Source organism: Ovis aries, chromosome 15, assembly GCF_016772045.2.
Source record: "Ovis aries strain OAR_USU_Benz2616 breed Rambouillet chromosome 15, ARS-UI_Ramb_v3.0, whole genome shotgun sequence".
Lineage (NCBI taxonomy): Eukaryota > Metazoa > Chordata > Mammalia > Artiodactyla > Bovidae > Ovis > Ovis aries.
The window spans coordinates 9,831,292-9,845,858 of record NC_056068.1 but is presented as its reverse complement, the minus strand read 5'-3'; the positions used below and the strand labels follow the sequence as shown (position 1 = coordinate 9,845,858).

Sequence of the window (14,567 nt, the reverse complement as noted above, 5' to 3'; positions counted from 1 at the left end):
GACAGGACTGAGAAACTTTCACTCACCATAGTCTAAATTACGGAGTGCCTAGTAAGTGCCAGATATTTTATCAGAATCTTAAAATCAGTATACTACTATAGAAATGATTTAGTTTTTAAAATAGATCATGTAAAAGTTGTGGGATCAATCTATATAAGCCAAAAAATATAATCTTATTTAAAATTTCCTGTCATTTTTCTAATTGCTGGCTACTATCTATATAACTAAGGCCAAGAAAAAGTAAGTAGCAGCTGTAAATTGTTGCTTTGTTCATGATTCATTTTTTTGTAAAGTGATGCTGTGCTTTGCTAAGTTGCTTTAGTTGCGTCTGATCATGTGAAACCCCATGAACTAAGTCCACCAGGCTCCTCTGTCCATGAGATTTTCCAAGTAAGAATACTGGAGTGGGTTGCCATGCCATCCTGTAGGGGATCTTCCTCACCCAAGAACTGAACTCATATCTCTATTTCTCCTGCATGGTGAGGTGGGTTATTAACCACTAGCGCCACCTGGGAAGCTCCCTAAAGTAGTACATTGAATAGTGGCTTTCTATGTAGAATAACTGTATAAAAGACTGAAATTATTTGTCAGATAATTTGCAAAATAGTTGCAATTTTATGCTGGAAAGAGTGACTTCTAAAGTAATTTGTGTAGGGAAATTATACAGTAATATTATCATTTCAATATCAATAGAATACAATGTCTTTGGAAAACTGGATAAATCATTTTACACATCTGTCTACATGGGATCATGCATATGGGTCTAAAAAAGAGGAGCAAATTTAAAAACGTCGCTTGAGTCCACATGGAGGCAAAAAGCAGTCTCCCCTGCAGGACTGTTTGGCTGAACGTCTTGTAGTGGAAACAGTCAAATGCCTTAGAAAGTTACTGAATTCTGTTTAAAATTTAAAATTTAAAAAAAAAGGAACACTTGACTTTGGTTCTCAAATCAGGAGGATTATGATTTGCCAGACATGAGTTGGAATCTGAGTCTGTGCAATCTCAATTACGAGATTCATTCTTAAACTATGTTCCAAAAGGATCTACCATTGCTGAGTCTGAAACATGACTTCAGGAACCTTGAATGTTTTTAATTAAGAAATATTTTTTGAAATCAGTTTAGTTTGAGAAAGTGATTGTGCATGCATCCTCAGTTGTGTCCGATTCTTTTATGACCCCGTGGACTGTAGCCCGCCAGGCTTCTCTGTCCATGGGATTTTCCAAACAAGAATACTGGAATGGGTTGCAATTCCCTTCTCCAGGGGATCTTCCCAACTCAGGGATTGAACCCTAGTCTCCTGTGTCTTTTGCATTAGTAGGTGGATTTTCTTTCTTTTTTTTCTTTTTTCTTTCTTTCTTTTTTTTTTTTTTTTTACCACTGAGCCACCTGGGAAGCCCAAGAAATTCATTATGGCTTTGTTAAATAAATATTTTATAACATCATACATTTTGGAAGCATTGGTGATTTTGGAAGGTTACCTAACTTGGCAAATGAAACAGTTTATAATGATCTTGGTGCTATGCTAGTTCTTTCAATTTTTCAGTTTCCAGATAAATGATACTATGTTCCCTGGAAATGCTACAATTGATTATAAATGTATTCTATCTAGATAAAGTGTATGATCTGCATCTCAAGAGAACTTTATACAGTTGTCAAAGAAATGTCCCTTAGAATGAGTAAAATTCTGTCATGCTCTGATTAACATAAGGTTGTGACAAGTGTATTCTTAAATTTATAAACATATTGATAAGAAAATTATTTCTCATTTTTGTGACTATGGAAATCTTAACAAATGCAGAAAAGTAATGAGGTCAGTTAAAACTACCTATAACCCTAACTCCTGCTTTAATATTTGTTGACTCTATATTTCATCATAAGTTTACCTAGTAATTCATTTCTCTATTCTTATATACTCTTCATTTGGCTTATTTCCAATTTTAATTAATTATAATAACAGTGTAAGAAAACTACTATAAAATAATGTTTAATCATGTAACTGATTAATAAAATATATGATTTTTAAAATAAAAATTCATTTACCAGGGAGATGTGAAATTTTATAAAGTAATGGAACTGAAACAGTGTAAAGCTTAGTTTCTGATAATATTTTAAGAGATCAAATTAAATTTAAACTTATCAGGTTTAATTATTGAATGAAAAAGTATTATTTTCTGATTTCATTGTCTGAGTTTTGAATGATAATGTTTATGCAAGTTGGTTTTATTATGGATCAATGATTTAAAAAGCTTTAGTTCTTAATCCAAGTTAATGGGACATTTTCTGATATAGTCATATTGTCTCCCACATATTAAGTGACCTCCATTTTCCTAGATGAATTGCTTTTAAGATTGTTGAGGGATGGAAAATGACTATAGGAGAGTGATTCTGTAAACCAACTGTGGCTTTTCATAGACAGTAGTATATTTGTTCACATCCCATAACCACTCATCTCTTTTCATAAAGCTCATGTAGAGATTCATCAGCATTACAACAACTCAGATGGGACTAGAAGCCATGAAGAGTCATATTAGAGAATTTAGAAAAAAAGTTAAACGTTGACTCATCCTGCTTTAATATTTTATTCATGTATTTTTGAAGAATCTACACCTAGTCATAATATTTTAGTAGCCTTTGTTCCAGATGTACACACACACACACACAAAAGTATGGTAGATATTGCAAATCTTATGTCACAAACTAAAACTCACATATCATGTATTTTTAAAAAATCATTTTTCTATTACTATTTCAAATGCTCATTCTTTTACATGATAAAAACTTCATGTCAAACAGTTTGAGGATTCTGTTTTTGACTGGGGTAAATCCCACTGAACTTTGCAACCAAGGTCTTAGGAAAAACATTAAGAATGAGAAAGATTAATTAAATATGTACAAGGAAGAGTAAACACTAGGAAGGAATTAAAGGAAGCAGACACTTTCTGATCCTGTCTGTATTCCCCTGCTCTATCCAAAGAGTATAATAAGGTTCTTGCTTATTATTTGTGGCTTCCCTGGTGGCTCAGAGGTTAAAGTGTCTGCCTGGAATGCAGGAGACCTGGGTTCGATCCCTGGGTTGGGAAGATCCCCTGGAGAAGGAAATGGCAACCCACTCCAGTACTCTTGCCTGGAGAATCCCATGGAGGGAGGAGCCTGGTAGCCTACAGTCCATTGCGTCGCAAAGAGTCAGATACGACTGAGCTACTTAAGCAGGCACTTTCTGATCCTGTAGGTTAGTCCTGTCTGTATTCCCCTTGCTCTATCCAAAGAGTATAATAAGGTTCTTGCTTATTATATATGGTTTGCTGTGCCATAGCCAAGCTTGGATACATAAGAAAACATTTACCTACTTCCACAATATATAGGACTTTTCCAGGGCTGACTTAGACCTTAATGCTGTGAAACAAGTCTCTTCTTCCTTCCCTCCTCCTCCTCCTCCTCCTCTTTCTTTTCCTCTTCCTCTCCCTCCTCCTCCATCTTTGCTGTGCTCAAAGAGGAAAGAATCTGGCATCCTGCAACTTTTGGATCTCTAAATATATCTAAGAATTTATATCATTCTTTTGGATTCTCATTCTAAACACTGAACAAGAAAACTTATAATATGTGCATTTTTGTAATGGTTGTAACATACTGTAAATGACAACAGGAATGATCAGTTTCTGTGGGTGGGCTCCATGCCAAAAAAATATGCTACTTCCAATCCATTGGTCAACTGTGGTTATAGTTTCCTGAAAAAGTATTGATGCAAATATACTGAAAATGTATTTTTCTTAGGTATCTTATAACTTCTTGTTTATCCCTTACAGCAGAAATCCACCCCCCCCCCCGCCCCAAAATCTGGTCTGATGATCTGAGGTGGAGCTGATGTAATAATAACAGAAATAAAGTGCAAAATAAAATGTAATGTACTTGAATCATTCTGAAACCATCACCACCCAAGTCTATGGAAAAATTGTCTTCCACAAAACCTGTCCGTGCTACCTTAAGAATGGCATTATAGTTTTACAATATAAAGTAAAAGTACTGGAAAGACGAAATTTTCCATGCTAAAGTTTCCATTAGCATCTTTAGAAATTCCTGAAAATAGGCCATGTGTTTTATCAGTGATTCTCTAAGTACCTAGGAGTGAATCAGCATGATCTAGGGACCTGATAGTTATTAAAATTTAAAACTGAGAAACTTAATAAAATTAGAAATTAAAATTGTCAAGCACTACCCCAGACCTAGCACAAAAGAAATTCAGGGGGCAAGGCCCAGAAACTTAAGAATCGTACCAGATGATTCCAATGGAGCTAATGTTTGAGAATCCACTATATTACTTTTTATTTTTCTGTATGTATAACTATGCTTTTCTGTTTGTCTTCTATCTGGACATAAAGAAAAATGTAGGAAAAATAATTTGTTTATACACCATTATCAAGAGAAGAGATTTTAATATGTTAATTTAACAGATAAAATCCTAATTAATATTATAACATAGCTTAAAGTAGATGCTTCTATACCTTCATGCCTTCATTTTCTACTGCATTTTTGAATTTTATTTTTCATATGTCAGCTTTTATCCTTTTTTTCTGATTTTTCTGATCACATTCCTTGAATTTTTCTTACACTTTGGCAGCACTAAAAGCCTGTGTATAAGGAGAGTGTTTCTTTGTTTTTTGCCCAGCCAAATGATACTACTTAGTGACCTGACACAATGGATTTCTCACAAGGAAATACGTATTTGGACAGTCATGAAAAAGGAAACAGCTTGCATTTTCTTAATATCTAAGGATCACTATCATAAGTATTATTTATCACTGCATCTATAATATTTTTTATTATCCAACACAAATATGATACCAGAATGCTTGACTTTTTTGATTTACTACTTTTTCTCATTAATTGTTGTTAGGTAATGATTAATTTCTCTGTGCTTACGCATATGTGACCCACATGCATGCACACACATTACTATTTCTAAAATAAGTCAGGATAAGATCACCAAGTAACTAAATTTGTTATCATTTTATATGGTAAAAATAAATTCTCAATGGGATCTGGAGTGACTGAGCCATAAATAAATTAACTGAGGTTCTATGCATGCTGACTCTGTCATATTCTTTAATGGAACAGTTTCACTGAGACAGTGTTTTGAAAGATGTTGAAAACCTTGCTTTGCTAACTTGACACTGGGGTCCTCATGCAAGGACCAGGTGGGAGTGTTGTTCAGTTTCTATCTAACTCTGAGACCCCATGGACTACAGCACTCCAGGGTCCTCTGTTCCCAGGTAGTACTGAACAAATGCAAGGAAATGTGCAATGATACCTAGATAAAGACTTTGAATTGTAATATACTGGAAGCACAGTAAACATTTAGTATTTTTGAATTAATAAATGAAAGTAAAAGTTTATGAAGATAAGATGCTTTGTGAACTGATAGAACTGAACCCATTGAATGAGAACTACCTGAAGTTTATTACATTTAATTTAAGTATAAAAACACATACTATTAAGAATAATAATCATTATAATTATGACCTAGATCATCTACCACAGTGGGCAGATTAAAAACAAAACAAAACCCCAAATCTTTGATTGTGTGACTAAGGGGTTACTTCTGTTTGGGTCGAGATTATTTATTTTATGATAGGATTTGGCCTTGAAACCAAACAAAGATTATATCAGTGTAAGAATTTTCTATTTTTCACTACTGAAAAATTAAATATACAGCAAAGAAATTATAAATATGAATTTTATAATTTAAAATGGTCTTAAATTATTAGTTACTCTAAATCTTTCCTGCAGCAAGTCAGTGTGTAAATATACACAATTGCAGATTTAGAGGATCTTTTTTTATGGATCATCTATCTTGTTTAATCATAAACTATCAGTAGTGAAATTAATTCATTTTTAAAAGTTTATTTTTATTTTTAAGATCTATTTGCATACCTACTACCGTGTGTGTTCAGAGAATCTTTCTGCATGTACCTTTAGTTATTTATTTCGGTGGATTGTTGGCTTATTCCAGTCTATTCTTCTTGCAATCTATTCTATACCAGTCCAAAGTTACTTATTTTCCAACAAAATATTTGATGTTCTCTATTCTGACTACTCCTTCCTTTTATTGTATTCTTTCCTTTGATACAATTCTTTCTAATGTCTTGATGTGTGTCTAATGTCTAATGAACTGTTCTGTGTTCTCCTGAGAGAGAAGAGTGACAATGATTAGGAAATAATCTCAAAATTATTTCCTCTTTAGATTGAAATGCAAGCACTAAAATCACTAAATTTTAACATAAAATAGAAAGGCCGTATTTCTGCTTAACCTTTTCACACTTAATAAGATTCCTGGAATCTAATTATATAATTATACTTGTTTGTGTGTGTGAGTGTGTGCATGTGTCTGTGTGTGTATATAAAATATTTTTTAATTTGGCTTTTCAGATTAAAAAAAAAATCTTTTCCACATTTCCCTGTGTTCTTAATCACTTTTTCACGGCATATGGTCTTTTCGTAAGCTCAATGAAAAGGAATCCACGATTGAGTATGTTTAGATAACACTGCTTATTTTATCTTGTCTTTGAGGATTAGAATTAACAATCACGTAATAAAGGTATAAGAAAATCTGTAGTAAATAAATAGATTTAAATTTAAATCTATTTATTTAAGTTTTCAGTGATTTTTTTTTATCGATTGGAATGCTTCTCAAATTATCCAAATATAGTGCACCAAATAGTGGAATCAAAAACAAAAAAACACGTTTAGTTCAGTTCAGTTCAGTCGCTCAGTCGTGTCCAACTCTTTGCGACCCCATGAGCCACAGCACTCCAGGCCTCCCTGTCCATCACCATCTCCCGGAGTTCACTCACACTCACGTCCATCGAGTCCGTGATGCCATCCAGCGATCTCATCTTCGGTCGTCCCCTTCTCCTCCTGCTGCTAATCCCTCCCAGCATCAGACTCTTTTCCAGTGAGTCAACTCTTCCCATGAAGTGGCCAAAGTACTGGAGCTTCAGCTTTAGCATCATTTCTTCCAAAGAAATCCCAGGGCTGATCTCCTTCAGAATGGACTGGTTGGATCTCCTTGCAGTCCAAGGGACTCTCAAGGGTCTTCTCCAACACCACAGTTCAAAAGCATCAATTCTTCAGCACTCAGCCTTCTTCACAGTCCAATTCTCACATCAGTACATGACCACAGGAAAAACCATTGCCTTGACTAGACAGACCTTAGTCGGCAAAGTAATGTCTCTGCTTTTGAATATACTATCTAGGTTGGTCATAACTTTTCTTCCAAGGAGTAAGCGTCTTTTAATTTCAAGGCTGCAGTCACAATCTGCAGTGATTTTGGAGCCCCCCAAAATAAAGTCTGACACTGTTTCCACTGTTTCCCCATCTATTTCCCATGAAGTGATGGGACCGGATGCCATGATCTTCATTTTCTGAATGTTGAGCTTTAAGCCAACTTTTTCACTCTCCTCTTTCACTTCCATCAAGAGGCTTTTTAGTTCCTCTTCACTTTCTGCCATGAGGGTGGTGTCATCTGCATATCTGAGGTTATTGGTATTTCTCCTGGCAGTCTTGATTCCAGCTTGTGTTTCTTCCAGTTCAGCGTTTCTCATGATGTACTCTGCACAGAAGTTAAATAGGCAGGGTGACAATATGCAGCCTTGACGTACTCCTTTTCCTATTTGGAAGCAGTCTGTTGTTCCATGTCCAATTCTAACTGTTGCTTCCTGGCCTGCATACAGATTTCTCAAGAGGCACATCAGGTGGTCTGGTATTCCTATCTCTTTCAGGATTTTCCACAGTTTATTGTGATCCACACAGTCAAAGGCTTTGGCATAGTCAATAAAGCACAAGTAGATGTTTTCTGGAATTCTCTTGCTTTTTCCATGATCCACGGATGTTGGCAATTTGATCTCTGGTTCCTCAACCTTTTCTAAAACCAGCTTGAACATCAAGGAGTTCACAGTTCACTTATTGCTGAAGCCTGGCTTGGAGAATTTTGAGCATTACTTTACTAGTGTGTGAGATGAGTGAAACTGTGTGGTAGTTTGAGCATTCTTTGCCATTGCCTTTCTTTGGGATTGGAATGAATATTGACCTTTTCCAGTCCTGTGGCCACTGCTGAGTTTTCCAAATTTGCTGGCATATTGAGTGCAACACTTTCACAGCATCATCTTTCAGAATTTGAAACAGCTCCACTGGAATTCCATCACCTCCACTAGCTTTGTTCGTAGTGATGCTTTCTAAGGCCCACTTGACTTCACATTCCAAGATGTCTGGCTCTAGATGAGTGATCACGTCATCATGATTATCTGGGTTGTGAAGATCTTTTTTGTACAGTTCTTCCTTGTATTCTTGGCACCTCTTTTTAATATCTTGTGCTTCTGTTAGGTCCATACCATTTCTGTCCTTTACCGAGCCCATCTTTGCATGAAATGTTCCCTTGGTATCTCTAATTTTCTTGAAGAGATCTCTAGTCTTTCCCATTCTGTTGTTTTCCTCTATGTCTTTGCATTGATCCCTGAAGAAGGCTTTCTTATCTCTTCTTTCTATTCTTTGGAATTCTGCATTCATGGTTATATCTTTCCTTTTCTCCTTTGCTTTTCGCCTCTCTTTTTTTCACAGCTATTTGTAAGGCCTCCCCAGAAAGCCATTTTGTTTTTTTGCATTTCTTTCCCATGAGGATGGTCTTGATCCCTGTCTCCTGTACAATGTCATGAACCTCAGTCCATAGTTCATTAGGCACTCTATCTATCAGATCTAGGCCCTTAAATCTATTTCTCATTTCCATTGTATAATCATAAGGGATTTGATTTAGGTCATACCTGAATGGTCTAGCGGTTTTCCCATTTTCTTCAATTTGAGTCTGAATTTAGTAATAAGGAGTTCATGATCTGAGCCACTGTCAGCTCCTGGTCTTGTTTTTGTTGACTGTATAGAGCTTCTCCATCTTTGGTTGCAAAGAATATAATCAATCTGATTTTGGTGTTGACCATCTGGTGATGTCCGTGTGTAGAGTCTTCTCTTGTATTGTTGGAAGGGGGTGTTTTCTATGACCCATGTGTTCTCTTGGCAAAACTCTATTAGTCTTTGCCCTGTTTCATTCCGCATTCCAAGCCAAATTTGCCTGTTACTCCAGGTGTTTCTTGACTTCCTACTTTTGCATTCCAGTCCCCTAGAAAGAAAAGGACATCTATTTTAGGTGTTAGTTCTAAAAGGTGTTGTAGATCTTCATAAAACCTTTCAACTTCAGTTTCTTCAGCGTTACTGGTTGGGGCATAGACTTGGATAACTGTGGTATTGAAAAAACATGTACAGACACATAAACACATATTATAGTTTCTCTTTGTCCTTCAAATCAGAGAACTTCAAAAAATTATGTCTTGTTACATAACAAGGTGATAACATCTCATTATACCACACAAAAATTTAATTATAAGAATGTATGTAATTCTAAGACAGAGGTATAAAGGCAGCAAAAGTAAAACATGCAGTAGGTTTTCACAAGTGGAAATTAAATGTCAGAAGTTACTTTTATTTTTTAATTAAATTTATTTATATTAATTGAAGATTAATTACTTTACAATATTGTATTGGTTTTGCCATACATCAACATGAATCCGCCACAGAGAAAAGGGAACCCACTTACACTGTTGGTGGAAATGCAAACTAGATTGTTACTTTTAGTTACCTTGTAACAAATGGAAACAACCTCATATAAAAGCCAGATATATTACTACTTTCAAGTTAACTGTAGCCTTTTAATTTGATATTAGTCAATATTTTCAAAAATTGACTGATAGTATTATGAGTCTATGAAGAGAGATGTGGAGAAGAAACATATTTCAAAGGAAAGAAATTCTTAAATGTATTATCTCATTCTGGAGTTTACTAATAAATCATCCCAAAGTATGCATCTGAAGAAAACTATAAATTGTTTCTGCCTTATGTTAGTAATTCATTCTCTGTCTTCTCCCATTGGAATGTAAGCTCCATCAGAGCAGATCATTTTTTTGTTTGTTTGTTTTATTCATTACCATATCCCCAATGCCTAGACTACTTGTGGCAGATAAATTGCTTGCAACAATTTTTGATTCAATAAATTATTGTTATAAAGTAATAACAATGTATTGTTGACAAGTCTTTAAAATTTTTGACCTGTATGACTCTTCCTATTCAATTTCTCACAAGTAGCTTGTGGACTTAGAGTTGAATCTCTGAAACTATGGTTTGAAATCATCAGCATGAAATCACCAATATTTTTTTTTTCAAATGCCTACTTTTGTATCTTATTCCATACCTACTAAATCAGGCTCTTTCATGCTCAGGTCCAGGATTATGAAAAAAGTACCCATAGTGTTTCTTAGGCAAAACATAAATAAATATATAAAGAACTACAGGCTCTGGCAACGTAACAAGACTTAGAGGAATGGCACTCAAGGGCTTTTCTCCTACCTTTTGAGTAAACTAGATTCCCTTGTAGATAGAACAGGCTTTTAGAGTAATGAAAGGACAGTGATAGGCGCTTTGTTCACACTTAGAAAAATACTAATGAGTGATTGATTAGTTGGAATCTAAAGTCAGATTCCTTAATAACTTTTGACAAAATCTTTATGGAAAAATATATGTGAAAATTGATTATTAAAAATAGTGTTGTTTAGCTACAGTTCTAATACAGAACGGTGCATGCAAAAATTATTGACATCACTGTCAAACTACGTACACCCAAGTTCTTACTGTTTCAAACATAGGCTTAAATTAAAGATAGTTGTATTTTTAGTGTTGCTATATTTTTGAATCTGTCTGTCTGCCATTAACTCTAGAGGAAAGGTGCTTAAGACTTTTTTTCCTGAAATACATTCTTTTTTTTTTTTTTAATGCTACGTGGTTTATTTTATTTGTTCAAGGACTCATCTTGCAAGCATTAAAGCAAGCATGGGCTTTGATTCTGGGAGCCCAGATTCACAGACCTAGGAAGACAAAAGTGAACTGTGCTCCATGTACATGTATACAGACTAAAGGCTCGTGGTTAATCAAACTGTAGTTTTAAGTTTCTACAGCCTTGCAGCCAGAAGTCACAGGTCCTTTAGGTCCTTTTGGATGCCCTAGAGGGTATCTGCATTTTTCTTGAGTTGGGCAACCTCTTCATCCTTCACCTTCTGGTTGATAACACTGGTTAACCCTCGAGCATTCAGGATAAATAGAAGGCTCAGGAAGACTTCATTCTCAATGCCATACATGCTCTTCTCCATTGTTGACACTGGGTGAATTCTGGATAGATTTTTCAACATGGATTCAATAAGATCAGCCACACTTAATCCAATAGCCCAGTTGGTATATCCTTTTAGCTTGATGACTTCATAGGCACTCTCAACCACCATCTGATGCACTTCCTTCCAGTTTTCACTATTATTGTCTATTCCCATTTCTGGATTCAGTTCCTGGAGAGAAACGCCTGCCACATTCACTCCACTCCACACAGCCACGCTTGAGTTGCCATGTTCCCCCAAAATCCATCCGAGGCAGCTGCTGGGATGAATGCCAAGTTTTTCAGCCTTAAGATAGCGAAATCTAACAGAATCCAGGTTACATCCACTCCCAATCACATGGTGCTTGGGTAATCCACTTAGTTTCCAGGTAAGATATGTGAGAATATCCACTGGGTTGGAAACCACAATGACAATGCAGTCAGGACTGTACTTGATAATCTGAGGAATGATGAACTTGAAGACATTAACGTTCCTTTGCACCAAATTCAGGCGGCTCTCCCCCTCTTGCTGGCGAACTCCTGCAGTTACCACCATGATCTTTAAATTGGCAGTGACAGAGTAATCTTGGTTTGCCACAGTTTTTGGTGTCTGAAGGAATAAGCTCCTGTGCTGCAGGTCTATCATTTCTCCTTTGAGTTTATCTTCCAAAACATCCACAAGAGCAAGCTCATCAATCAGAGACTTTCCCAGAATGCTGATGGCACATGCCATACCAACTTGTCCAACACCCAGTACAGTGATCTTATTGTTTGGGATTGTTCCCTCTTCTTCCACGACTGGTGCAATCAGTTTTTCCCTAAGAGTTGCGATTGTGGCCAGGGGAGAGAAAGTTCTCCAGAGAGTGGTAAGGGCTGCACGAAGACAAAGTCAGCAGCCTGCGTCTCCTCCGGCGCAGGATCCACAAGCCCGAAACGTATTCTTATACTCTACATTATATCCTTTTTCACACTTCTGTAATTTAAATTTTCACTGTACCAGCATTTATGGACTATATGAATAGGGGAGACCAGAAAACAACTTTGGAGTATTCTGACTATATCCCCCTGAAGGGCATTAGTTGAAATTCAGATTTTTGTCACCTAAAGTCAGAATCAGGGACCCCAAGTGGCTCAGTGGTAAAGAATCTGCCTGCAAAGCGGGAGAAATGAGTTCTCCCGGGTTAAGAAGATTCTTTGAGGAGGAAATAGCAACCCACTCCAGTATTCTTGCCTAGAGAATTCCATGAACAGAGGAGCCTGGTGGGATACAGTCCATGGACTCACAAAGAGACACAACTTAGTGACTAAACAGCAAAAGTCGGAAGTATCACCTTTAGCACTGTTAACATCTTGAGTCAGATAATTGTTGGAGGGGATGAAAGGACTGTTGTGTGTGTTGCGGGATCCTTAGCAGCATCCTCAACCTTTGCTCACTGTAGCACCCTGCACTGCACACATGATGACAGTCAAAAATGTCTTCAGACACTTCCCAGTGTCTTCTGGAGAGCAAAATCATGACCATTGAAACATAATGATTTACAGGGACCTGGGCTGTGTTATTTCTAGAATATCACCTTAAGTGACATTAAATGAAATGATAGGAGCTTATGTCACCTTACATCATAAACCTGATTAGTTGAGCCCAAATTAATTGTCCATGAAGTTCCAGCAGTTGGGTTAAATATGAGTTTACTTGATTCCACCTATTAAGAAAGATGAGATCTAAGATCGTATCTTCATGTCATAGATTTGACTGGAGCATTGGTTGTTATCCAGTGAACACATTTTGTGCTGTTAGCCAAGGCAGGTAATGCAATAAGAACTAGAGTTGTTCATCATCATTATGAATGTTGAAAGATCTGAATTACCCTACCCACACATAATTTCATCTAATTGTGTAATAACTGACAATGGCAATAAGGCAATGGCTGTAATCCAGCAGGTTCTTGGAGAACTGTCATACTGACTATATGATGAGGTTGGCCTCAGTACCAGAAGTTTACAGACTTATGATAGAAGGGCACTTTTTATATTGTCACAGGGCAGAAACCATCATTAAAGAGAAATGCAGTACAAGTAGCACCACTCACAAGTTCCTGTAATGTAGCCATGATATCAAAATTGAAGCTAGGAATGCCTATATAAATGTTTCCAAATGTGCAGGGTGATCATAGTAGAATATTGTAACAGCTGCCAAATAGTAAACTCAAGTGTGAAATCACTGTATTTCAAAAATATATTCATGAAATGAGCCTTAGCATAGAAATGCTAGGAAAGACAAACCACCCTAATCTGATGTTTTTTTTTTAATAAATGGGTTGGTTTTCTCTGAGTATAAACAGTATAAATAACCTCAGAGAGGTTAAGTACCACAACAACAGAAACCAAAACTTGGATGGAAAAAGCAGAAATAATTGCTAATTATGGCTAGTCTCTTTATGCACTTGATAGAAAAATATGTAAATCAACAGGTTATAATAACACAGTATTAATACATATGCTGTTGATTTGCAACTTAATTTTTGGCTGAAAAAGTATTACACACTTTGCTTGAGAATTTATCTTGATAGAAGTTTATATCTTTACTAAATAGTGAAAAGTTAGAAAGTCAAAATGATATTCCTTAATAGTATAGTCAAATACTCATATGGAAATTTGCATGTGCCTTCAACTCCCTGATAGCTCAGTTGGTATAAGAATCTGCCTGCAATGCGGGAGACCCCGGTTCAATTCCTGGGTCGGGAAGATCCCTTGGAGAAGGGATAGGCTACCTACTCCAGTGTTCTTAGGCTTCCCTTGTGGCTCAATGGGTAAAAAATCAACCTGCAATGCGAGAGTCCTGGGTTTGATGCCTGGGTTGGGAAGATCCCCTAGAGAAAGGAAAGTCTACCCATTCCAGTATTCTGGCCTGAACAATTCCATGGATAGTCCATGGGGTCCCAGAGAGTTGGACACGAATTGAACTGAGCGAATTTCACTTTCACTCACTTCACCTCAACTCCTCTGTAACATAAAAAAAAATCTTTGAAACTTTGTTGGATAATTTTAAGAAATTACTAACATTTATTATGATGAATATTAAAAGTAGGGAGAAGATACAATGTAACAACAACAAAAAAGCAAGAGATTTAGACTTAGAAAATTGAGATACACATTTTGACTCCATTCTTAATTTAGAAACATGGTTTGTTTCATTTTTATGATTTGATATTTTTATTTGTAAAATTGAATTTTGCAAGGAATAAATATTATTAACTAGATATGTCCATTTAAAGAACTTACTCCAAAATATGAAGTATCATAAAAACACAGTTTATGATAATCCCATTCCTT

The 14,567-nt window shown here is 36.0% G+C and overlaps 2 protein-coding genes and 1 non-coding gene across 3 annotated transcripts in view; 2 read left to right on the top strand and 1 right to left on the bottom strand.

Moving 5' to 3' along the window:
• The window catches only part of CNTN5 (contactin 5), a 1,662,845-nt gene that overhangs the window by 266,498 nt on the left and 1,381,780 nt on the right, over positions 1-14,567 (top strand). The window lies entirely within an intron of this gene.
• TRNAS-GGA (transfer RNA serine (anticodon GGA)) lies at positions 3,010-3,081 on the top strand. Its single transcript has one exon. It is a non-coding gene; the product is annotated as a tRNA-Ser (tRNA).
• Positions 10,849-12,125, bottom strand: LOC114118359 (L-lactate dehydrogenase B chain-like). Its single transcript, XM_027979106.3, has one exon. It carries the CDS (start codon positions 11,965-11,967, stop codon positions 11,092-11,094), a length of 876 nt encoding a protein of 291 aa, XP_027834907.2. The 5' UTR covers positions 11,968-12,125; the 3' UTR covers positions 10,849-11,091.